Source organism: Neophocaena asiaeorientalis, unplaced genomic scaffold (assembly GCF_003031525.2).
Source record: "Neophocaena asiaeorientalis asiaeorientalis breed wild unplaced genomic scaffold, Neophocaena_asiaeorientalis_V1.1 scaffold245, whole genome shotgun sequence".
In the NCBI taxonomy this organism is placed as follows: Eukaryota; Metazoa; Chordata; class Mammalia; order Artiodactyla; family Phocoenidae; genus Neophocaena; species Neophocaena asiaeorientalis.
The window spans coordinates 3,190,446-3,215,882 of record NW_020173953.1 but is presented as its reverse complement, the minus strand read 5'-3'; the positions used below and the strand labels follow the sequence as shown (position 1 = coordinate 3,215,882).

General features: G+C 36.6%; 1 protein-coding gene and 2 pseudogenes across 1 annotated transcript; 1 reads left to right on the top strand and 2 right to left on the bottom strand.

Annotated features, from left to right (window-relative positions):
• Positions 1-14,081: 14,081 nt before the first annotated feature.
• KRTAP15-1 (keratin associated protein 15-1) lies at positions 14,082-14,524 on the bottom strand. Its single transcript, XM_024752878.1, has one exon. The coding sequence runs from the start codon at positions 14,475-14,477 to the stop codon at positions 14,082-14,084; it is 396 nt and encodes a 131-aa protein (XP_024608646.1). The 5' UTR covers positions 14,478-14,524.
• Positions 14,525-17,509: 2,985 nt separating this feature from the next.
• Positions 17,510-18,025, top strand: LOC112404800 (keratin-associated protein 13-1-like; annotated as a pseudogene).
• A 4,084-nt stretch (positions 18,026-22,109) lies between these two features.
• LOC112404792 (keratin-associated protein 13-1-like) lies at positions 22,110-22,670 on the bottom strand (annotated as a pseudogene).
• Between the last annotated feature and the right edge of the window lie 2,767 nt (positions 22,671-25,437).

The window sequence follows — 25,437 nt, the reverse complement described above, 5'->3', positions numbered from 1 at the left end:
AGATTTTTGAAACTACTGAACCATAATCCTTGGTGTACAGAAGGTACTACTGCAGCCTTTTTGCCTTTGTCAAAAGAAAAGAAAGATTTCTCTCTCTCTCTCTCTCTCTCTCTCTCACTTGCTCTTTCTCTGTATACACACACACACACACACACACACACACACACATCTTTATTACAATTTCAGGACAAATTGAAATGCAAATGTAAAATAGAATATAAAAACCGAGCATTCTCAGCCAATTGATTTTTAACACTTGAACCTGAAGGAAACAGAGGCTGTGTATCAATAATAGAAAACATGATTTTCAATTTGCCTTGCAGTCTCTGTAAGGTGAATCCCTCATACAGATCAGAGTTAAGCAACATAATGGAGAACAGCATCTGATGTGGTTTCTGAGGCATGCCATAAATCATATTCTATTTCAATTTGCAAATGTCTCTGCTGGCAACAATCTTTGCATTCGGGGATCAAGTGGAATACTCATCTCCTATTAAATCAATGCAAAATGTGAAGCAAAGCTTAGTGGCTGTGTTGTGGTTTATTTCTCAAGGGACTCTGGTAATTACAAGTGAAAAAACCCTGGACTGTTCTCATGATAGAAGGTTGTGGAAATAAATATACCAATGCACAAGTGTTGCTTAGCAACATGGTTTTCATAAGGAAAAAACAATTGTTGAACCTTTCAGAAAGTCATCACTGTGAGTATACCATACTCCAGTGCCTTTAGTGAAAAGGTGAGAAAATTGGAAAAAGGTACAAACACTTTTGACCCCACTGTTGATGCTAAACTAGTGATGTTTATGTGTAAGTTCCAATATCTATTTACTCATGCAAGAATTCATATTTTTGGGAACATCTGCTACAAGTTAAGTGTGCACTCCAAATGTGATGTCAATATCTCACCTCATCAGAACAACATCCACTATCTCTTAAAGAAGTAGCAGATTACAAATAAAATGATTACCATTTCATAGTACTTCCATATTTTTTAATGGCCATAAAATTGGAAAGAAGAGCAATATTGTAGGGGTCATTGTTTAAGACTGTTTAAAACATTGTTTGTCTAGGTAGCCTTCTCTAATTACATTAAGTCCAATGAAATAAATAAAAATGAAATTTCTAGTATATAGCAATAAAAAATAGAAACCTGGGTTGGATGCTGTATTAGATTTTTAATGAAGTATGTACTCAAATGGTAGGAAACAAACATACATAAATTTCCCAATACAAAGAGAAAAATGGTTGTCATAAGTAGCAATATCATAGAACAGAGGAACACTTCTGAGAGGGTGAAAGTAAGAACAGGCTTAGAAAGAGTCGAGTATTTCAATATATAAAAAACAGAGCAAGGTCAAAAACAAAAGCAAATGTATATAAAAACATAGTATAAGAGGAACTGATGAATAATTTGGAGTGTGGCAAGAAATAAACTGGAAACAGTAGGTTGGAACCAAATCATAGATTATTATGTGAAAGAACTGTACTGAAAAGATGAGTTTGGATTCAGACTGAGCTAAGAATCCTGGCTCCAAACGTTATTAACCCTGTGTGCCCTTGGGCATATTATTTGTTTTCCCTGACTTCTAGTACCAACCACACAGAGTTGTGAGAATTAAGGTACCTCATGAAAAGATGAGACCTCATATTTAAACAGCAATGAGAGCCAGGCACTTTACATAAATGAGTACAAGAGAGCCACACATAAGGATTCAGTATATCGTTTTTCAAATGGTATCTTAGCTTCCTTTTTTTTTTTCTCTCACAAACACACTTGGTTAGTGTGGTTAGTGTATTCAGTATGTAGAAATAATCTTTCACAAAGAAGTATGTGCTTTAATACTTTTAAAAACATAGAAACCTCTCAGTATTTTTTTCACTTTTGATAGAGACTAGGGTTCACAAAATATTTCACCGCTTTTTAAATTTTACTGTATGATAGAAAACAGTGCAAGTACATTAAAAAATTCTAATCACATTAGTTCTCAGTTTAAAAGAAAGAGGTGAACTGCTGCAAAATGAGGATCATATCCCAGGATAAAAGGAAATATATCTACAGTTTTAATCTATTGTCCTGTAGGAGTCAGTCTGAGACTTACCAGATTAAAAATAAAAAATCCGAGTAGTAAGGTATCTTTTAATTTCTCCCTTTTAAAATCTTGAAAACCTATTCAAATTAAAAAAAAAAACAACACTAGGGCAATCAACATATGTCAGTTGAACAAAACTTGGAAGAATCATTGGCATACAGAGATTCTCTATAACTACTTATTGAATGAATGAATGATGACTGAATGAATGAATGATTGATTGAATAAATGAATGCAGGACCAATGTGGCCCACAGTTTTTGAACTCTGAAGTAAAGTATGTATCATATATGCCAACAGATAGTTCTCAATAAATCTTTATTCTCGTTATTATCATTGGCAAACCACTGAACATTTTTAAGGGAAGAAATGATATTATCTGAACTGATTTAAGAAGACAACTCTGTAATGTGGCCCACAGTTTTTGAACTCTGAAGTAAAGTATGTATCATATATGCCAACAGATAGTTCTCAATAAATCTTTATTCTTGTTATTATCATTGGCAAACCACTGAACATCTTTAAGGGAAAAATGATATTATCTGAACTGATTTAAGAAGACAACTCTGTCTTATTATTCAACTCCGTTTTATCAATTAAATTCTGTTTTATTCAATGCAGAGACTAGATTTATGTGGAAAGTAACCAGACGCAGCGAAGTTCTTGCAATATTGTCTGACAAGAGGTCACACAGGCCTACATAAGAGAGTAGGACAGAAGTGAGAAGAAATGGCAGCTATTCAGAACATTTTAAAGTACAGACTAATCCGATTGGTTGTGAATGAAGGTTGAGAGAAAGATAAAAATCAAATGAATATCAAGATTTTTGAGTCTCAGTTACAGAAGTAATGGTTTATCTTAATAGAAATAAGATATAACAATGAGTTCAAATTTAACAAGCTGCATTTGAGATAGTGATGGTTAACATACATGGCAAGACAGAACTTCCCTGGTGGTCCAGTGGTTAAGACTTCACCTTCCAGTGCAGGAGGTGCGAGTTCCATCACTGGTCGAGGAGCTAAGATCCCACATGCCTCAGGGCCATAAAAACCAAAACATAAAACAGAAGCAATCTTGTAACAAATTCAATAAGACTTAAAAAAAAAAGGTCCACATCAAAAGATCTAAAAAGAAAAAAAGAACTACATGGCAAGAGGTATAAGAGATATCTAGGAATTAGTTGACATTCAAGACTTTCTTTGGAAAGTAGTTAAGATTTCGAATGCAAATTTTAAAATTATCTGCAACATTGATAGTGGAAAACATGAAAGAAGATGCAATTGTCCTGGGAGGGAATATGGAGCTTAAAAAAAGAGAGAGCATGGTACTCCATCTTGCAAGATTCCTGCATTTGAAGACTGGATAGAAGGACATGGGAATGGAGAACTTATGGTGAGGTGCATGGTGAGAGATCTGAATGACACAGAATCAAATAAATAGTTTCACGAGAAGTTCAAAGGAAGAGAGAATTTCAAGAGAATGTAGAAAAATAGTCCTATGACACAGTTTAGGGAGGGTAGGTAAGTTTAAGAATGAGAAGAAAAGTACTGAGTTTGATCACTAGCAGGGCATTGGTGATCACTAACTCAGCATTTCAGCAGAGAGGAAGTGGCGGTGGCCAACAAAGAGTGAACAGGTAAGAAAAAGAAGAGACATCAAATATGAAGTTTATTTGTAGGGACTTCCCTGGTGGTCCAGTGGTTAAGACTCTGTGCTCCCAATGCAGGGGACCCAGGTTCAATCCCTGGTTGGGGAACTAGATCTCACGTGCATGCCACAACTAAGAGCACACATGCTGCAACTAAAGATTCCTGCACGTGGCAACAAAGATCCTGCGTGCCGCAACTAAGACTTGGCGCAGCCAAATAAGTAAGCAAATATTAAAAAATAAAATAAAAAGAAAGTTTGTTTGTAGATGTCGGTAAGAGTCATGGAGGTAAAAAATGGGGATGGGACATGTAACTAGTATGGAGGCAGAGGAAGGGGCTGCATCAGGCAATCAGATTTCACCAACTTGTTCATTTTTTCTCTATTCTCATGATATGTGTATTTAACGTTACATTTTTTATTTGTTACAAGTTGATGAGTTATATTGTGATTGTTTTGAGTCAGTCTAGATTGTAAACTCAGCATTTGCGTGAGCGCCTTGAATTATTATTGTTCTAGTGACTAGACCTGGTAACATCAGTGGAATGTAAGCTCTCCGAAGTCAGGAATCTTCTCTATCTTGTTCAACACTCTATACCTAGCATGTCTGACACATAATGGGTCAAAGGATGTTGACTGATTGACTGATTGATGTAGAAACCCTTTCTGACTCACTTGCTCTAACGTTTTACTTGCATATCTACTACCTTAGTTGGATTCTAAGTATCTTAATGGCAAGAGGTGTCAGTTTTTAATTCTTTTGGTTTCCCACAGTTACTTTGAAGATATGTGATATTCTTAAAAGGTTTCCAGAAGGGTGGGTGGCAATTAGATTAAATTATAAGGTGAAAAATATATGATAAAACTGTATTATCAGACTATTTTTAAAGGCCTACTTTTTAGGCATCCAGTTAGCTCAGGTTGTCCTAGATGCTTAGTCATGGCACATACTCTAATTCAGTGTTTTGAGAATTAATGGCTAAAATTATGTGAAGTAATTACTATAAAAAGATAAAAGATTTCTGAAAATGAAGTATTTTATTAGATTTATACCATATAAGTAAGTCTCCCTCACCACCAATTCCTAGGAAATTCAACTAAATATTAATGATCATGACATTTCTGCCTGCAGTTTCATTAAGGTGATAGATTCATCCAAATATCATGGTTGGACATCACATCCATTAGTAAGGCACAAAGGTTAGAATACTGGGTGCAATACTTTCTCAGACCACTCCCTAAAAATGAATGCATCAGAACTATTACCAACTGACATTCTGGAAACTTCAGTCAGGTCCTTAGGGTTCCCTTTAGCATCTCTCCTTCATTCTTCCTATCCAAGTCACTTTATTCTCTTCCTCATACCTTTAGCTTCTCTCCTTCATTCTTCCTATCCAAGCTACTTAATTCTCTTCTTCATGCTTTTCAAGATGGCTCTCAAATCCACGAAGGCTGCCATGATTCTTTCTGCAATGCCATTCACTATCTGTGCTCAACCCCTGTGTATCCAGCCAAAACTTTCTCCCTGTCTCATTCTTGACAAAGAATTTATACCAGATAGTGGGATTACAGAAATGGAGTTTACCATCTGAGCAGAGAATCCCCTGGGTTTCCATCTTTAAGTTATGATCCCTTGTGATATCTCACCAGGTGGAGAAACTGGTCACCTTGCAACTGGTACATGAGTGTCCAGGACCTATGGCTGAATGTGTGGGACTTACCAATCAATGTGCTGGTCCTTTTGTTGGAATTCTTCTGGTTTTGAATATTAGCAATCTGCAAATTCTCCATTATGAGGACATTGTAATGCAATACCTTTGAGAAAGTAGTAAATACCTGTATCTTCTATAGTACAATAGATGGTGTTCACAATGTAATGTATTAAAAAACCATATAAACTGTAAAACACTATATGAAAATTAAGGAACATTAAACTTTGTTAAGAGTTTTACTTGAAGTAATTCAAACTTGAATAGGTACTTGATTAATATGTTTTGATTACAAATATAAGCAGAGATATATGTGAATTATCTTTTAATTGATTTAAATTTGCATCAATATACTTTCCTAATTGTTATTTACTCCTTTTAGAATAGCAACTCTGATTTTGTCCTAAATCATCTTTCCATCTAAGGTTTTGTAATTTCATCTGAAAAAAACATGTCCAGAAATCTAAGATTTCTTCTATGACCATCTAGTGACCCATGGTAGAACTATTGTTTAATAGGAATTTTGTTCCACTTACTGGGAGAGAGATAGTGGGATGTTATATAAAATAATGGAAAATGTTCGAGATAAGGTTAAGTAGAAGGACATGGAATTATCTGCTTCAGTAACTCCCATGTGGGTAATATCCTTAGCAAAAGTTTCTATATGTGAGTTTTGTATCATTAATGGGTCACAAAATCCATTTCTTGATGGTGACCAGTACTTCTTCTAGTGAGGAATAATAGAATAGGATAGGATGGGATGGGATGGGATGGGAAAAAATTTCAGAGTTATCTCACACATTTTTTTCTGAAAGTTTGGTTTTTAAGAGAGAGTACGACACACACACACACACACACACACACACAGACAGAGAGACACATACAGAGAGAGAGAGAGAGAGAGAAAGAAAGTAGGAGAAATAGGTTCTGCAGTAAAATGTGTTTCTCAGTATCGGTCAGGGTTACACATATTTGAAAGGCTCTGATATTACAAGAACTTTCCCTGTCTCCCATTGCCCTGCTTCCATAGTGAAGACCATTGTGTCAGGGATGGTGTGGAAAATCTGCTAGTAGAAGAGCAGATACAGTTCTGGATACTGTTTTGGATACAGTTTTAAAGACTCATACATAGAAAGGGAAATAGTAAAATTCCTATGCAAAGTGTCCATTTTACTCTTCCGGCACTTGAAAACAATTTTCTTCTTGTGCTAGATGGAGTCTATTGTTTCTAATGCACTTAAATACACATGGGGATTTTCTTTCTTTCTGCTACAGTTTTTCTAACTACCATGTAAGTTGTTTAAGGGTAAGAGCTATGTTTCTTCATTTTGTAAACCCAAGGCCAGAACAGTGACTGCTACATTGTTGACATTCAGGGTTAAGTATCCACTGAAGAAATCTCCATGCTTTAGGACATATAAATTAAAACTAGTAAAAATAATACATCAAAGGACCTCACATTTGTGGCCACCTTCCATTAGATCACAAGTGTTTTTTTTTTATATAATGTCTCCTTTAATTCCTAGTCTAAACCTGCCAAATACAAGATTTTATTCAATTATAAAAATGAAGAAATTGAGGTTAGGAGGTAAGTCACCAAGAGTCACCAGTTTGTATGTCAGGAAAAAGTCACTCCTGATAACTAAGTTTAAAAGGAAAAAAAAAAATTAAGTAGATTTCTCAAGAAGAAGATGTGGAAACTGAGATGGGTCATATTTCCACCATAGCTGAGCTCAGAGGATATTCAGGATCTCAGTTTCTCAATAAAAACAGCTTCTCTCTGTTACTTAGTGTTATTAGTTTCAGAGAACACTTTAAAAAAAGGAAAACACTTTTATTCTTAATAGAGCTCATTTTATATATAAATATAAAATGGTTGTATATATTAAATTGTTGTATATGCAACAGAATAAGAACCATAGACAAATAATGAATAGTCATGTGTACTCATTGAAATATAAGGCATCTTTGGGGGTTGAGGTGAAGAATCAACAAACTAAATACATCCTAATTCCTCATAATAGAATTTGTACAAAATTGGCCTATTTCATAATTTTTAAGGGGCTAGAATGGATTTGATTCACTTGACCACTGCTTCACAGAAGCCTGGTACCATGAACTTAAGCAATTTAGAAGTTATCATTACAGACTTGCATTCCTCTGTTTCAAAAGGCAGCAAAAAATATTCCGTGCATGACATACAAAAGAGCAAATTAAAATGTTTCATAATTTTAATTTTCTTGTTAGTACTTTTTGTGTCCCTTCTATATTAATGTGAAATCTGATTACTTAAGTCGATCTCATAATAGTTAGAAATCTCTAATTTAGTTGTTCTGAGAACGTGGTAGCCACATGGGTTTAATGAGACTGCATTGTGCAATGTGTAAGAAAGCCTGCTCTTTGCTTGGGTCTTCTGCATGAACACTCTTGTCTTTGCATAGAGGTGTCACAATTTAAGTAAAATAGAGCCTCTCTTCAATTGCAGGCAATTTTGTCCAATTCTCCACACTAGTTCTTTCATGTCATCATTTCTCAATTTGTACTTCACTTGCTCAAAAAATATTCTTAGATACCCATCATGCATATGGCTATAATTATTCAGAGTGTTTTTCAGCATTCATTTTACCTTTTACTGGCCTTTACAGAATAAATTTGAAGAAATGCAATTTGTTAATGGCATAGATTCTTAATAACAAAATGCTACATTTTTCAAGGCCTTTGAAAAAGTAATGCTCAGTATTTCCTTGATGTCAAAAGCTTAGAAAATATTAATAAGGAAAATAGATACTTTATTATATAGAAGACTGTGATGGTTCACCATCATCAGGATGTGTTCTTTTTAAATTAATTAATTAATTATTACTCCTTGCATTGGGTGATATGTTAAAAAGATAAAGTTTTAAAAGTAAAACAGTTTATAATACATCACTAACTAGCTGTATGATCTTGGACAAATTGACTTCTCTGTACATTATTTAAAAACAAAACAAAAACAAACAGACAAACAAAAAAGCTGAACTAATACCCAACCCAACTCTTTGTCTTGTTTTATGGATTATAAGAGTATCTTGTTATAACATATATTATTAAAAATGAAAGCCCTCAAAATTGAGACTACTGCTTTTAAAAGTAACATAAAAGTGGATGAATTAATGATTGTAATTGTGATAACTAATTTTTATTTTTGTCTACAATGAAACTTTTTAAATGTTGTGATCTTTTTTTCAGCCAGCAATAAGAGCCTAACAATGTAATTTGGTATTAATGGAGCAACATTGTTCAAAACGTCCTTACACACAAGCATGTTTGAAATTGTCATTAATAAGAAATATGTGCTGCTTCTGAGATGGAACATTCAGCTCCTTTGAGAGGATTGCTCTGTCTCCAAAATTTTCTACTGTTCATCAGGAAACATGACCTGTCTGCAACATAATAAGATACATGTCAGAAACATCAGGAAATAACAGAGATTTTTGTCGATCAAGACAACTTCTGAGGGACAGAAGATATCAAGGTAGTTTTCTACATTTAATAAATAATTTATAACTAAAGTGCTGTGCTCCCTTAAAAGAAGAGTGACTCAATTGTTAGCATTTCATTAAATGATACTCTTAAGGTAAAAAATTATGAAGAAGATACAGTTCTTGTCTTGGGGCTTCCTTTCAGGCAAGTGGGCAAGAGTTGGAAAAAAAGAATATAACCCTCTAACTACAAAATATTTCTAATACCTTTCTGGCCAGAATGATTCCAAATGATAAAACATGAAAAAAAAAGTGAATTGCAAATATATTGCAAAAAATCTATTGACTAAACTAATCAAATGAAAGTTCTCATTTAAAAATCTGCCCCCCAAAATGCACATTAAATTGAGGTGACAGAATGAAATTCTAAAATTATTACTCAGAAATTTCTATTGATCTCCAGTTTCTTATCTAATATAATCTAAATTTGTAACTATGATACCCATGGCCAAATAACCTTTCTAGTTCAAGCTGAAGCTTCTTTTCCACACACAAAGGCAAGGGGGTATCCTCATAGATACTCTTTGCCTATTTCTAGTTCAAGCTGAAGCTTTCTAGTTCAAGCTGAAGCTTCTTTTCCACACACAAAGGCAAGGGGGTATCCTCATGGATACTCTTTGCCTATTTCACTTGTCCTATTTCCTGTGACTTTAATCTGCCTGTTCAAATGTATTATCTTCTAAGTCCTACCTTGAGCTTTACTTTTTCTGGGAAGTGTCTTCCAATCTTCATGTCTTGTCTTGTGAGATTATATCAGTCTAACTAAAATTATAGTTAGTTTACAGTATTGTTGATAGCTGTGTTTCAACAATTTCATTACATTATTACCTAAACTTGTATTCTCCAGGATCTAGCATAAACCCTGGCATATAGCAGGAACAAATAAATGTTTGTTTAAATAAACTTGTTTTCTTGTATTTGAAATATGAATCTCTTTGAGTAGATGAAATATTTAGCATGAAGTATTTGGTAGATACAACTGAAGTTCATAGTACCCATATGATGAATTGAATTGAAATGTTGAGATACTTAGAGAGTAAAACTTGTGATGTCAGCTTCAAAGCCTCAAATTGAAGAAATGTAGTTTATGATCAACTTCATCACTGCTGGCACATACTAAAAGAGTTGAAGTCTTTTTTGTGGAGTACACAGAATGAGTCAGATAAATTGAAGAAAGCTCTCAGAATGTCCAAGAGATATCGCAGCAGAGTCTATAAACCAGAAATTGGCCTCAATTGGTCTTGACTATTTGAAACAGAGTGAGAAGATAACTAAATCTTACTATTACTTTTTGGTCTGGGATGATCAGAATAGGTGTGATCCCAACAGACAACTTAGACATTCTAGAGCTGAGAAGCTTGTCACAAACATACCATTTTCTTTTCTCTAATTGCATTTGAACAGATCATTATAATTGTGATAGTTGTAAACATAATCACAACTACTATATTTATGTGCAACAGTGGAATAATATTTGCCAAGTAAGTATTCAACATTATTTTAGATTTATGAAGTATAAATATATTTATTGGGTAGTCATCATTCATAACACCTCATTAATCCATGGAATAAAGTACTATTGCATTTTTACTGTTCTAGCCCTATCCCAAACATCTCATTCTCAGAATACCCATCTAAATCAGTGGTTCTAAACAAGGGATAATTTCACTTCCAGGGGACATTTGGTAATATCTGAAGACATACTTGTTTGTCACAACTGGGGTGAAGAGGGGATGGTAGTGGGAAGAGACCAGGGATGCTATTAAACATCATACAATGCACAAAACAGCCCTATCCTAACAAAATAGTATCCATCCTAAATGTTGATAGTGCCAAAAGTTATGGAAACTGTGAAGAGAATGAATACATGTATAAAGTACAGGAAACAAAGCAGGAAAGTAGAAAATGATAAAAGAAGGGCATGGCAAACAATGGGGGCATGAAAGAAGCTAATGAAGCAAATATGAGAAATATGATGACAGAAATAGCATAAGTTGAGCAAATAGATTAAAAATGATCTTGGAAATAAATTCTCTGAACATTGACCTCTGCCCTAATAAGTCTCTTGTGCACAGCTGGGTCAGAGTTGTGTTCTTAGCAGAACCACACTAAAGAGGCCAGAGGGCTCATTAGCAGAAAAGAAATAATTTTTGTGAACAAATATAGACATTTTATTGAGACTTAGTTATTCTAGTGAGTGATCATGAAATTGTGCTAGAAATCTCTCTTACAAATTAGACATAAGAATCTGAAAAATTGATTATTAAAAAGTATGAAAATAATTTTGTAAACTGAGAGGAAGATTGCTTATAAGTAAAATTTTGATTTACTCTCGCTTTCAGTCTTGTGCAGTAATTTAAACTATAATTTTTTATGAAACAGAAACTGTGAGCCCAGATTTTCTTGGAAACAGAGACTTTGATGGTTAATTTTATGTGTCAGTTTGGCTAGGCTATGGTGCCCAGTTGTTTGGTCAAATACTAGTCTTGCTCTCATTGTAAAGGCATTTTCCAGATGAATTTGTCGTTTATAATCCATTGACTTTAAGGTGATTGCTCTCACTAATGTGGGCAGGCTCATTCAACCAATTAAGACCTTCAGAGAAGAAGACATTCTGCCCATCGAAAGCATGCTGCCAGACTCTGCTCGCATGAGTAGTGTAGCAAGTGTGTGTGTGTGTTTCCTTTAGGCTAAGAGGGTTGGCTCCACAACAAGTGGATCCTAGCAGAGGAAAGCTGGGTGGGTGCAGCACTGGTGGTGGGCAGGAACTGAGGGTGAGGACCTACGGAGAAGTTATGGAAGTGTGTGTGCTGTCAGGGTAACGGTTCAGTGCAGAGGGTCCCAGGGAGTGGGGCGGGTGGTAAGACGGTGGTTTCTGGAAAACATACCACCAGAAAAGAGTTAGTATCCAGACATGAGTGATAAGTGAGGATATTCAACAGCAAAGACAGAACCATAGGGGACACTTAGCACTGGCTAAGTGGAAAGACTTTTGATGTCCCTTTTGAACATCTCAGAATATCACCAGACAATCTGTTAACAAAGCAAAATGAAGAGTATTCAAACTTCCTGCAGAAAAGGGAACACGGTTGCATGGAAGCATTTGGCTGCGTCTCTATAGACAGACATTAGAAGTGAGATTTTGGGCTCAGATGGTTTCAAGGCACAGAATTGATCAGCACTGGGCAAATTTATTAGTTGATAGTTTAGAATTGATGGGCATGGCAAAGAGAGGGTACCAACATGAGTCTCTTGATAAGTTAACTGTTGCTTAATTAGAGAGCTATTTTTCAGGTCTACAGGCTGTTGTATTCATACTACAGGAGTTTCCTGAAGCATACAGTGAAATGATTTATTGGTTTAGTCTCATCTTTTCCCAGGAAAAGTTTCCTGAATCAACTAGCTCATGCTGACACAGTTGGTCTAAAGCAGATTGAGACAGATGGCCTCAGCTGTCATTTCCTTTCCTCCCATCCTTTCTCTTTGGCTTGAAGAGAAGCCAGGAGGAGCACATTAATGGAAGACAAAGGAGATCAAAGCAGGTAAATAAAATTATTGGGCCCCTCCAAGTCACAGGCGGCCTACGTAATCACATGACAGGCTTGAACTCAGGATAAAGGGAGGAGGCTTTAATATGGCTGTAAGACTGGTTCTTAATTTATACTAGAGTAAACTTAACTACTAATATGGAATAAAATGTTTTTTAATATCTTAATGTGATCATAGATCTGCACAAGGTATTATTCAGAAATTCAGGGAAGTTAGAGTCTGCAGGTCAAGAGTGAAGTTCCATAGCAGGAGAAAAATGAAGCACTTTCCTAATGATGCCCTACTGGATCCAATCTGTTTAATACATCACTTGCATTTAAAATCAAAGATGGCCATCCAGTAATTCTGAATTGTTTCTCACATTCAGTTGTAAGGTTTGACTTTCACTCAGTGAGTCCTATATAGGGTCTAAGATAGGAATTAATTTTTTTGATTGATGAAAGTAAAATAAAGTATATTGAACTTAATTCATGGAAAAGTCTTTTTTTCAGTTATTATTATACTATTTGTCATTATTTCGGCTTATTTGAAATCAGAATAAATTTCATGAACATGGAAACTATGAAAATGTAGCTCTCAGAACTTCCCTGTTTGCACAGTGGTTAAGAATCCGCCTGCCAATGCAGGAGACATGGGTTCGAGCCCTGGTCCAGGAAGATCCCAAATGCCGTGGAGCAATTAAGCCCATGCACCACAACTACTGAGCCCACGTGCCACAACTACTGAAGTCTGTGCACCTAGAGCCTGTGCTCTGCAGTAAGAGAAGCCACTGCAATGAGAAGACTGTGCACCACAACGGAGAGCGGTCGCCACTCGCTGCAACTAGAGAAAGGCCGCGGGCAGCAGCAAAGACCCAACACAGCCAAAAATAAATAAATTAAAAAAAAATGTAGCTCTCATATCTCCCACTTCAGGGAGTATAACTGACTTACAGTCCCAGCTGCCAGTCTCTGAATCTACCCCCACGTTTATGCCAAGGTCATGCTGTGCACTGTTCTTGGCCAGTAACTGAGCTTGGCAGGGATACTCAGGCAGGCCCATCTCTGTGACTTGCGGGTGACTTACCAAAACTTTCTTGGAACTGCCTGAAGAAGATTATTCTAATGCAAACTTCCTTCCTTCCTTCCCTCTTTCCTTCACTGAGTTCAGACCTGCATTGTTGTCTGCTGGATCTCCCAGAATTCTCCAGCTACCTCCCCATTTTCACTGACAGGTATTTTCCCCAATAAATATCTGTCATGTCAAATCCTAGAGAGCAGCTATTTCTCAAAGGACCACAACTAACACATTAGAACAGCAAGATTTATATTTTTATATGAACTGGTAATTTACACTTACTATTGTTAATAATGAGTTTTGTGTGATATTCTCACCATTCTTTGAAGTTCCTGTTCTTTGTGTTCCCTTTGAAACATGTTTTTATCACCATTTTGCACTTGCTACATGGCAGTGAGTTAAAATAGTGTGTGTGTGAATTCCGTGAAGGCAGGGAATTTATGTCTTCATTCAGCATAAATGCCTGGTCTAGCACCAGAACACAATAAATATTTTTCAACGAATGCCTACCTAAAAACAAGAAAAGTAAGTTGGGCAGCAGAAGCTGGATCCACACCCCAGAGACTGCAAGCCAGTATTTCCATAACCAAAAGATCCAAGGCCAGTATTTCCAAAACCTAGAGATCCAGTGTAATTTGTTTGGCAGGGACTGTGGAAGATGATATTTTTTGGATGGAAGTAGGATTTCTGGTAGGATCTGGTCACAGCCCAGGGTGTCTGGAAGGTGGTGGGCTTAAAGAAGGTCTCATGACAACCACCGTGGAGAGAGGAGCCCAGCTGGAAAGTGCTGGGGTGGGGGTAGATTATATTGCTGGGGTAGAAAGAATCATAGGTGGAAACTGGGTACCCCAGGTAACCTCCAAGGGAGAGGGAGGAGAAGTTTCTGGAGCTGCAGTTGAAAGACATGTTGTCAGGAGTTCTAAGTTCAACTGAGTTGCAGAGGGAGGTTTGTGAGTGTGAACATTACCTTCTATAGTGGACAGTTATATACTGTACTTTAGCAATGGGTGTAATAGCATGTGCCCATTTTAATAAGAATGCTTAATTAGGTTCTAGTCCAAATGAAATACATTAACCTTCAAAGACCTTTTTTTATGAATGTGGACTTTTAAATTAAAGAATTGCATTCGTTTTTCAAAGTAATTGTTCATGAAGCAAAAATGTTACTGTACTATAATTGTACCTATAAGATTGGTGTTTTATTCATCCTATCCTTAAAGATATTGTATTGAATGGGTAACACAGTGAGAATTTTGTTGTGTTTAAGGCTCTAAAAAATACTTTGTATTCTGGAGGGGACATTTATTTAGTTCAAAGTTTAGCAACCAGATTGAGAAAAAGAAACCCTCAATATCTGCTCCATCTCCCAAATTTTGTGTACCTTATAGAAGAAATAACCTACTTACAATCCTCAATTGGTACAAACGTTAGATGAGTGTTTAACACATTTACATTCTAGTTTTCTTATAGCACAGGTACCCAAGTTGCTCTTGTGTGCATGAGTTTTTGATTTAAAAATAAGGGTTCAGTATTTGCAGGAGTACTTTGAATATTACATTATAAAAATACTTAAGTCAAGAAATTTTTGTTCTGCAGTTGATTTGTTTCTTGAAAGAACTCATCAATAAATTTAATTCTCAAAAAAATCTCTATCCTCATAAAGTTTAAGTAATTTTTGGTGGTGTTGATGTTACTGAGAAGTAAATGATAAGCAGTATACATTAAAAATGGGCTTTTATTCCCTTAGTTTTCACTCATAGAGTGGGATTTTTATTACAGAAGGTAAGTAAAATCAAGAAATTAGGAAAGTGTCTACCCCGGGTAAACTTCACCGAAAGATCAAGTTAGAAAAATTCATAGTTACAAATGATCTTTATAAATTGAACTGAGAGTGGATGTTATCAAAATGTACGATAATGTAAAAAAGAGAATGAATCCTTTTGGGACCTCTGATGTGGTAAATATATCAAATGACGTATATATATTCTGCCTAGAGGACTAGTATAAGTATTTTTCTAGACTCTCTCATAAAGTTCATCATCGCTAACTGTAATTAGAGTAGTGCCTGGTACAGGGGATGGCTTAAGATAACCTGTGGGTATAGGCAAATCTCTTAAGACATCTATCTTCAAAAACTGATGTATTGTCCAACGGAAATGAGCTGAGACTCATTCTATGAAGACTTGAAATTACTAAGTGGAAGTTTTTAGGAAAGATTCAGCTAAAAATCTAAAACAAGGTACTTTTGCAGGTAAGTGAGATTTCCATCTTGGGGGCACTTATTAGATATCCATCTAAAGAGGTATTGTAAATGGGATTCCAACATGGTAGAGTACTGAAGGTAATTGCAAAACTACCTTCCAAACTGTAGATTTTATGAGTCTGAACATTTTGAGTAGACAAATTGGTCTTCAATCATGTTGCGTATACTAGGTAACATAATACGTGCTCCATTTCTGTAATAAACAATTCTTATTTATTAGGCTTCTTAATTATGAATAGAAAAAAACATTCTAGTGAATTCCAAACCTTCCTGTTTTATTTGTTAATAAATTATTGAACATCAAAACATCCATATACATATTTAACTCAGCTAAATTGAATTTGCTTGCTTCAATGTCATTCACTCTTATATAAGCTATTTCTGTGGAAGAATATTCTATGAGATCAGATATTAAGTAATTTTGAACATCCTTTTCTCAACAAAATGGAGGTTTGTGTACCCAAGCACTTTTGTTCAAAAGTAGAAGGGAAATGTTTTTCTATGAAATGAACAAATCAAACAGCACAGAAGCCACAGAAAGATAAACCTTCTTAATCTCTCCTCTTCTTCAAGGTTGTCAGTCTTCATTAGCCTACTACACAGAGGTGGAATACAAGTCATAGAACAATAACAACAAAAAAAAATGACGATTATTTTAGAAATTTTCTAATACTTGTCAGAAACACCTGAAAACAATTTAAGTCAAAGTGATATATGTCACTTTCTGAGGCAAAGGAAGAATCTGCTTAAGATGACTCCTTTGCTCCAAAAGTTCAAGGCAATTACCTTATAAACTTTCTATAGAACAGGGGCATTTTTCAGATTCTGGGAAATCCTTCTAGTGGTAAACATTGCCTCTGATTAGAGAGAGAAATACTAGACATTTTTGACACATTTTTAATGTTTGTTTTTTCCAGCATCTTAGATAAATAACCTCTAACATTCCAAACTAATATAAAGAAATTTATATTTAATACTTAACTCATTCTACAGTAAAGACACACACAGAAGACAGAAAAACTAAGACTGACTCATTAGTTTGCATACAATTTTAAGCAGGGACATCAGAAATAAGGGAATCTCTCAGTTAACATTTCACTAAAGCCATTAAAATCAAGATCCGATGTAAAAAAATAATCCTCATACATCTGCATGTTACCATTGCTGCTTCCTGATGGCACTGTCCATTAGGTAAACTTTCCACTTCCTGGGAGCAGTCAATGTATGTTTTTGCTTTTGAAAAAATGACTTTGAGTAGATCAGTTAGCAACTTTGTTATCCAGATGGCAACGATTTTGAGACAGACTTTGAAAGGGGTATCAATTATTTTTAATTAAGCCCACTTCCCTCAGCCCAGACACTACATCTAAAGTTTTCTGAGTGATCTGCTCAGTGACCTTTGGTAGAGAAGGATGACTAAGAGCTTTGAAAATTCAATACTATTAACTGAATTCCAAGGCACAAACATGACTGCACTTTCCAGTTGTAAAACCACAAATACTACATATGTATAACTATGCTGATCTTTTCCAATTCATTTAAAAAGAGGAAGGTGACTTGTTTTTATAAACCATGTGGATGACACAGTCAATGATAAGGTTATATAAATGCCCCTGTCAAAAAAGCGACATTCAAACTTAGAGTATTCCCATTGTAAGTTACATGTCCTGTCAACATGTCCTACTACCGCTGCTCTGGAAACTTCTCCTCCTGCTCCCTTGGGGACCACCTGTGTTACTCAGGCTCCTCCTGTGGCTCTTCTTACCCCAGAGACCTGGTCTAAAGCACTGATCGCTGCTCTCCCAGCTCTTGCCGTCTGCACTCCTCTCTCTACACTGGCTGTCAGGAGACTTGCTGTGAGCCCATCAGATGCCAGACATTCCATGTTGTGTCCGGTCCCTGCCAGACGTCCTGCTACCACTGGAGGACCTCCATGTTCTTCATTCCCTGCCAGATGACCTACTCTGTGTCTCTGGGCCTCTGGGCTTTGGCTCCAAGTAACTTTCAATCTTTTGATTGTGGCATCCCATCTCTGGGCTTTGGATCCAGTGGTTTCCAATCAGCAGTTTGTGGTCACAGTGCTTTCTCATCCCTAAGTTGTAGATCCAGCTTTTACCTTCTGACCTACCTCTCTTCTAGGAGCTGCCAGTCTCTTTCTTTCCAACCAACCTGTGGACCTGGCTTCTACTAATATTATGCGTGAACACAATACCTACTACATCTAGAAATTTAATGCAATACCTGCTATATCAATATCTATACTATTTATTGACCTTTTGTCCTACATTTAACTTATAAATTTGACTTCTACTGTTACCTACTATGGGTTAGGGATAATTTGAATACCAGTAACTGGCATTACTAGTAGAAAAAAATGTTTTAAGTTTAAATAAAAATATGGTAGGGCTTCCCTGGTGGCGCAGTGGTTGAGAGTCCGCCTGCCAATGCAGGGGACACAGGTTCGTGCCCCGGTCCAGGAAGATCCCACATGCCGCAGAGTGGCTGGGGCCGTGAGCCATAGCTGCTGAGCCTGCGCGTCCGGAGCCTGTGCTCCACAACGGGAGAGGCCACAACAGTGAGAGGACTGCATACCGAAAAAAAAAAATGTGGTGTATGACATCCACATATTGGTTTTAACATTATTTGTTTACTTTTTGTCTTCAAAACTACTTCTAAATATCTGGCTGGATATTTCTGTATCTTGTATTCATCATTTAAAAAATCTTTACTTTAAAATGTAAAATTGCCCAGTGTCCTTTAGGTTTGGAAGAAATTATTTCACCTTTTATGTTTACTCCATCTGTTAATACCTTAATATGATAAAACCTGAAAATACATTTTTAAGACTACAAACAAATGACTGTGACCTTTGGTTTTGTCGTGGGTTAGAAACGGATATTTTCATATAAAATAGTTACAGATTGTAAGGTATATTAAATTGACTACATCATATAATTCTGGAAGGAAAGTTAATCATAAATACATTCTAAAATATTTGAGAAATTGAAATGGGGATATTCAGTAAGAACTTAGATTTTAGTGAGTTAGATTTGGTGAGAATTCCAGTTCTCCCAGCTTTACAGGCATATAAGAAATCAAATGAAATTTCTAATTGATTTATAAATGAAACATCTAACACATTCCAGCACTTATTAGCAAGTAAGCCCAACATTTTCCATACAATCCGTTATACAAGTTTGGAGTCCCAATTGCTACTATTTTTTTAGTTCTGTTGATAGCATTTGTTTGGAAAAAAAACAAACAAAAAGAAAATGAAATTCAAAAACAATGCAAATATTCTCTTTTTACAACATTCAACTAAATGTTTAAGGAGCTGATCACTCCTGAATCAGCAGTTATGCTCCAAACTTTTATCCATTATGTCAAGGACAACATTACTGAAAGATACAGATGACCTAGATTCTCACCCACAGGGTAACCATATGTCTTGGTTTATTCCATTTGTCTAAGCATCCAGTCCCATTTGTTAATTGTCTTAGATTTTTCACTTTTTATTTATAATGAATAATTGAGTTAACATAAGTGATGATCAGTTTAGGAAATCACTTTGCTTTTCCTATGGTTTCATCTAGTGGAGTATGACATACATGTATAGTATACAGAGTTTTCACTTTAACCAGTGTTAAATCTGAAAGAAGACAAGCTATATCCTATCCTTTCTTTGGTCATCCTGCCTGAACAAAATGGAACTACTCCTTTTATTGCAGAGGGACCATGGAAAACAAATTACACTCAGATACAAGTGATAGGACAGCTCACATGTTCAAACCTTGCTGGACGGTCATTTGTCATTCTAACCTAGCCAGTACTGCTACGGCTCTTTCCACAGCCTGCAAGATGCAATAATACACCCCAAACTACCAGTTGGTGGAGATAGTGGGGAATTTAGAATTACTGATTAGGTGTACATAAAATATGGGCCTAAAATTGAGGGTGGCACACAGCATATAAATATTAATCTAAATGCTCTTGCTACAGTGGCTTGGCCACATGTTGTATTGTTTAAATCTACAACTATTCATTTAATTGTTTGGGAACATCTTTCTTCTTTAACCTTTGCAAAAAAAATATCTGTTTAGGAGCAAAGAGCTAAAGCTAAAAGTTCATATTTAATTTAAAAATGTGAATACTTAATATCTATTACTAAAGCAAATTGATGGTGAATATATGACTTGTACAGCAATTCAATAACATTAACTCTCCACCACTGGCGTCAGAAATATCACTTACCACATGAAAAATAAAAGAAGCAATTTTGCTGAAGAAGCATCAGTATCTATTTCAAAAGATAGAAATTTTAAGATGATTATTTCCAAAGATAATTATTTATCACTAGTAGTTGCAAAAGCTGTGTTAATATATCACTCTGATGCATACATTTCATTTAGGTCACATAACTATTCTAAATCATTTTCACTCGTGTTAAATCCTAAGTTTTCTTGTGGAAGTAAAAACAAACAGGGCTTCCCTGGTGGCGCAGTGGTTGAGAATCCGCCTGCCGATGCAGGGGACATGGGTTCGTGCCCCAGTCGGGGAAGATCCCACATGCCGCGGAGTGGCTGGGCCCGTGAGCCATGGCCGCTGAGCCTGCGTGTCAGGAAAGAACAAGAAAAGATTAATTCAAGAGATTGGATTCTACTAGATCTTTGATGTATAACCTTGGGCAAGATTCTAATTCTTTTTGACTTTTCATTCCTTCATGCCTAGAAAGATCTACGTGACACAATATCTGTCTTTCTCACAAGGATGTTTGAGCATTAAATGCAAGTGGCATATCTGGTACCTTTGTATTCCCTGTTATATCCTCATTTTCTCACCTATGATCCCAGGCACAGCTATGGTGAACAATTTCATGCAGGTTTCAACCCTCTTTGCACAGACAGTCTCTCCCTTCATGCATAGACAACTTTTCTTTCATTCTCTACCTGGGCTTCTCAGAGGGCACAGCCAGGAAAACAAAAGGAACACACTATGAATCCTCTCTGCCCAGGTAATGATGTTCCAGAAAAGTGACAAACATCACGGACAACATTCTAGCAATGGGAAACAGAAGCTGATGCATAAATGCTTCCCCCTGTTGATCAGATCCTGGGGTGGACAATTCCAAAAGTCATTCTGTACATTCCTAAAAAGGCCCTGAACGATTGAGTCCCCAGTGCCCACCATAAAGTCAACCAAAAAATATGTCCCTTTGTGAAATTTTCATCTTTCATTCTTTCACCTTCCATGGTCTCCCAAATCAGTTCCCTGGGGTCTCGTGGCAAATACACTGTCTGCACCCAAGGTTTTGACTTCAGCTCTGCTTTCAGGGAGAGAGGGGTTCAGGCTAAGACTAATGGATACAAATGTTTGTTCGGCATTGCTCAGGTGTGTTGCTCTTAGTTAATGCACTTTGAAACTTGGAGAAGCATCAGGAGGTTTTCCCACACCGCCTTAACCCAGTTACTCCCCACTTAAGGTCATTGTGCATCTCTTTACATATGTTCATAGGGACGGCTCACGAATGGATCATGCTCAGGGACCAGGCTCAGGGAAGGATCATGGCACTTATGCCAAGCAACAGGGAGCAAAACATCTATCTTAGCAGTTGTTTAAGGCTAATCTTTTCTCTTAGCTGAAAATCCACACTCAGATACTAGACTTTCAGGTACGTTTTTGGTCTATGTGTAACCTTATCTTATAAGTTATATTGTATTCTTGTTGCCTGCATTTCTAGTTTTGTGTCAATTTCTCTGTTTTCCTTTATCAGCAGAAATCCATGCCTCCATTCTCAGGCAAGTGTCACTGATATTGAGACATACAAAATATGGACCTCCAGGAAATAAATACTCCCAGTAGGGAACATATGCACTGACAAAAGAAATTTGCTCAAATCTATCAAAATCTATGTTCCCAAACCCAGTTTCAGAGTCATATTGGTCTTTATTTTAAATTCCCAAATCCTAAATAAACTATAGGCAAATAATAATAAGCCGAACAATATATTTCGGTGCTAGATGACAATATAAATTTATCAGATTAAGATTTTCATTTTCAACTGCTCTTCCAAGAAAATCCAATAGCATATTTTCTATCAATAGTACAGATATTAGGACTTCATATTGGGTTATTCATTAAATTCAGAGTCTCTCAAAAGTTGATGATGCAAGAAACTGATGATTTTAGAATAAAAGAACAGTGGTAAATGGTGAGAATGAAAATGATGGCTGTACTGATAGAGACTTTGCTCTCAATACTCAAAAGGATCTAGACCCTCAACAAGTTGAACGATAGAAAGCAAATCCACATGTTGTTCTGTAACATGATGATTGGCAGCTATTGGAGGCAAAGTTGGTTGGACGGAAGAATCTGGATCCACAGCCTGGGGAAGGGAAGCCACAGACTCCATAACCCCGGGGTTTGAGGCCATGGAATCCATAGCCCAGTGAGTAGCAGCTTCTGGATCCAGAGCTCAGGGAACTTCAGCTGCTGGTCCTAAAGCCCAGACACCCAGCATATGTTGTCCAACAGGGACTGCAGAGACTGGAGGGCCTGGGGCAGTAGCAGGATGTCTGGCAGGGACTGGACACCACAAGGGACATCTGGCACCTGATGGGCTCATAACAGGTCTCCTGACTGTAGAGAGAGGAGCCCAGCTGGCAGGTGCTGGGAGAGCAGAGGTCAGTGCTGTAGACCAGGTTGCTGGGGTGGAAGGAGCCTGGGTAGCACAAGTGGCCCCCAAGGGAGTGGAAGGAGAAATTTCCAGAGAGGCAATTATGGGACATGTTGACAGGAGATGTGAGTTCAGCTGAGTTACTGTGAGAAGATTCTAAGTTTGAATGTCACTCCTGCACTATGGCATTTATATACTTTCAGCAATAGGTGTGACACCTATGGGGTCATGGGCCCTACGTTAGATTTCCTCTTTTTCATATGTGTAATTAGATAGTCTTCTCTGTAATTGCAGTTGCATTCGAATAGTTTTCCACATTTGTTTTTATGGGTGCTGTATTTTGTTGTTATAGCCAAAGCCAATGGACTACTGCTGTGTCAGAAATGCTGACTCTTCTACATTAATGCACATCCCATCATGGCCAGGAAAGCAACAAGACCAGAACCTTTTCCTCTGGCTTATGCTAATCTGATTCCTGTGTATCCACATCTGGTTTTGCTGGTAGATGCTTTCCTCCTAAGAGTGGGGAGTGAGACAAAATCAATTTTCTTCTGGTACAATGGATCAGAGGCACAGTTTCTAGCTGGATGGAATCCTTCCTGGAATGATCCGCCTTGTCAACATTCATTCCCATTCTCCAAAATCACTTGGTGGTAATCTGTTATGGCAGCAACAGAAAACTAATACACCAAGTATCACAGTTACATTGTGTCTTTAAACTGATGAAGAGAGACCAAAAATAAATAAAACAGAGACTGAGAGAGAAATGGCTAGAAACTGAAAGACATTTTGCTGTGTATGTAAAGATAAGATGACAAAAAACAAACAAACAAAAAAACGGCTCAATTGAAATAGTACCAGGGAAGATCAATCTGGGCCCATCTCTATTCAGCCAGGAAGGAATAGTCTGATGAGGCGAGGAAACAAATGAAAGTAAAACAGAGAAGGCTCAGGAATTTTTTTTTTTCTATTGCACTAAAATTACTATCTGTTTCCTAATGTCTTTTTAATTAAAATTTTCAAAATTAGTATATTTTATGAATTTTCATATGTTGTTCCTTTGCAGAGCTGCAGTTTGAAGGTGTTTTCTTTTTTTTCAGAGTACAGGCTCCGGACGCGCAGGCTTAGAGGTCATGGCTCACGGGCCCAGCCACTCCGCGGCATGAGGGATCCTCCCAGATCGTGGCATGAACCCATGTCCCCTGCATCGGCAGGCGGACTCTCAACCACTGTGCCACCAGGGAAGCTCAGTTTGAAGTTTTTTTTTTTCTTTCCAGTTCTCTTTTCCTCTGCAGAACGTATGAATCTCTCTCTCTTCTCTCTTTCTGTCCCCACAGTAGCATTTTTCTCTCCTCCTTTTTCTGTGCTTAACTTAGACTTTCTCTTCTGTTTTTTCATATATATATATTATAGCCTCTACTTAACTACAGATTATAAGCTTAAAAACAAAATTTGCTAGATTTTTCATATTCTGAGAGTATAAACAGATACTTTCTAGTTCATTCACAAAATATGTAATGTTAGAATAAAACCAGTTAAATTATATTCCAGACTCGAGGAAATATAGTGTTATGGTTGATGGCAATATTTTCTTATTTTATTTTCTAATAAAACTGTTATAAACTTACAAAAAATAATAATGTTAAAAATATTGAATTTTATCAATAAAATCTATGGCGACTGGGCTTCCCTGGTGGAGCCATGGTTGAGAGTCCACCTGCCGATGCAGGGGACATGGGTTCGTGCCCCGGTCTGGGAAGATCCCACATGCCGCAGAGCGGCTGGGCCTGTGAGCCATGGCCGCTGAGCCTGCGCGTCCGGAGCCTGTGCTCCACGACTGGAGAGGCCACAACAGTGAGAGGCCCGCTTACCGCAAAAAAAAAAAAAAAAAAAAAAAAAAAACTATGGCAACTTTGAAAGTAACATAATGTAGACCTTATAGAAGGAAGAGGACCCAGGGAAGAAGTAAATACACCCAATTCAAATAGTTACTTGGTGAGTCCTTTATTTTCTGTTCTTCAAGACCAGAATTCATTTCTCCTTGCTTCGTGCCTCAGCAAGTAGGTAAAATGTCTAATTGATACAATACTGTGGACACTATTCTTTCCCCATGTTTTCTGTTTTCAAACATAACTCTAAAAGTATTCTGATATTGGCCAAAGGGTACAAGATGTTAATTATGCAGGATGAACACATTCTGCAGGTCTGATGTACAGCCTGGTAACTATAGTTAATGATACCACTAATATTATTTTGTATACTTGATATTTCCTAAGAGAGATGATCTTAAGTGTTCTCACCACACGTACACACACAAATTGTAACCACATGAAGTGATGGATATGTTAGTTTGATTTCAGTAATCATTTCACAATATATACCTATAGCAAAACGCCACATTGTACACTATATATATCAACTGTTATTTGTCATTTATACTTCAATAAAGCTGGACAAAATTTTAAAAATGTTTGAATATAAAATACCTGAGTTAAAAGGGGAACATAAATTTGTCTGGCAAAACTGGGAAATTGAGTGAATTTGTCTTCAGTTACTCCAGTTTCCTTGTTCAAGGACTATTCCCTGAGAAGAGGTATTCTTCTCTTCCCTTTGCTCTAAATTGCTAAATTTTCATCTACCTTAAATTAATATAAATTCAAGAAGAATTTGTAAACTCCCTAATTGTGGACGAAATTAAGCACAGAGATTATATTGTTTGTTCTATGTACCATAAACCTCCACCATTATTTTTGTTCTTTTTTTAAACTGAGTTATTTATAACAAAAAATGAGATATATATTTCATGTAAAATTTAACACTTTGAGCTGTGATCCTGAGACTTCTGATTTTTTAATTGCAGAGTCTAAACCCTTATGTTATGAACAAAGTTGTTTTGATATGTGAGGTGTGTTTCCAGCAGAATCTCATCC

Bases quoted from the DNA above. Each gene is read 5' to 3' on its own strand.
- KRTAP15-1 (XM_024752878.1), bottom strand. From the start codon at position 14,477: ATGTCTTTCAACTGCAGCTCCAGAAACTTCTCCTCCCTCTCCCTTGGA.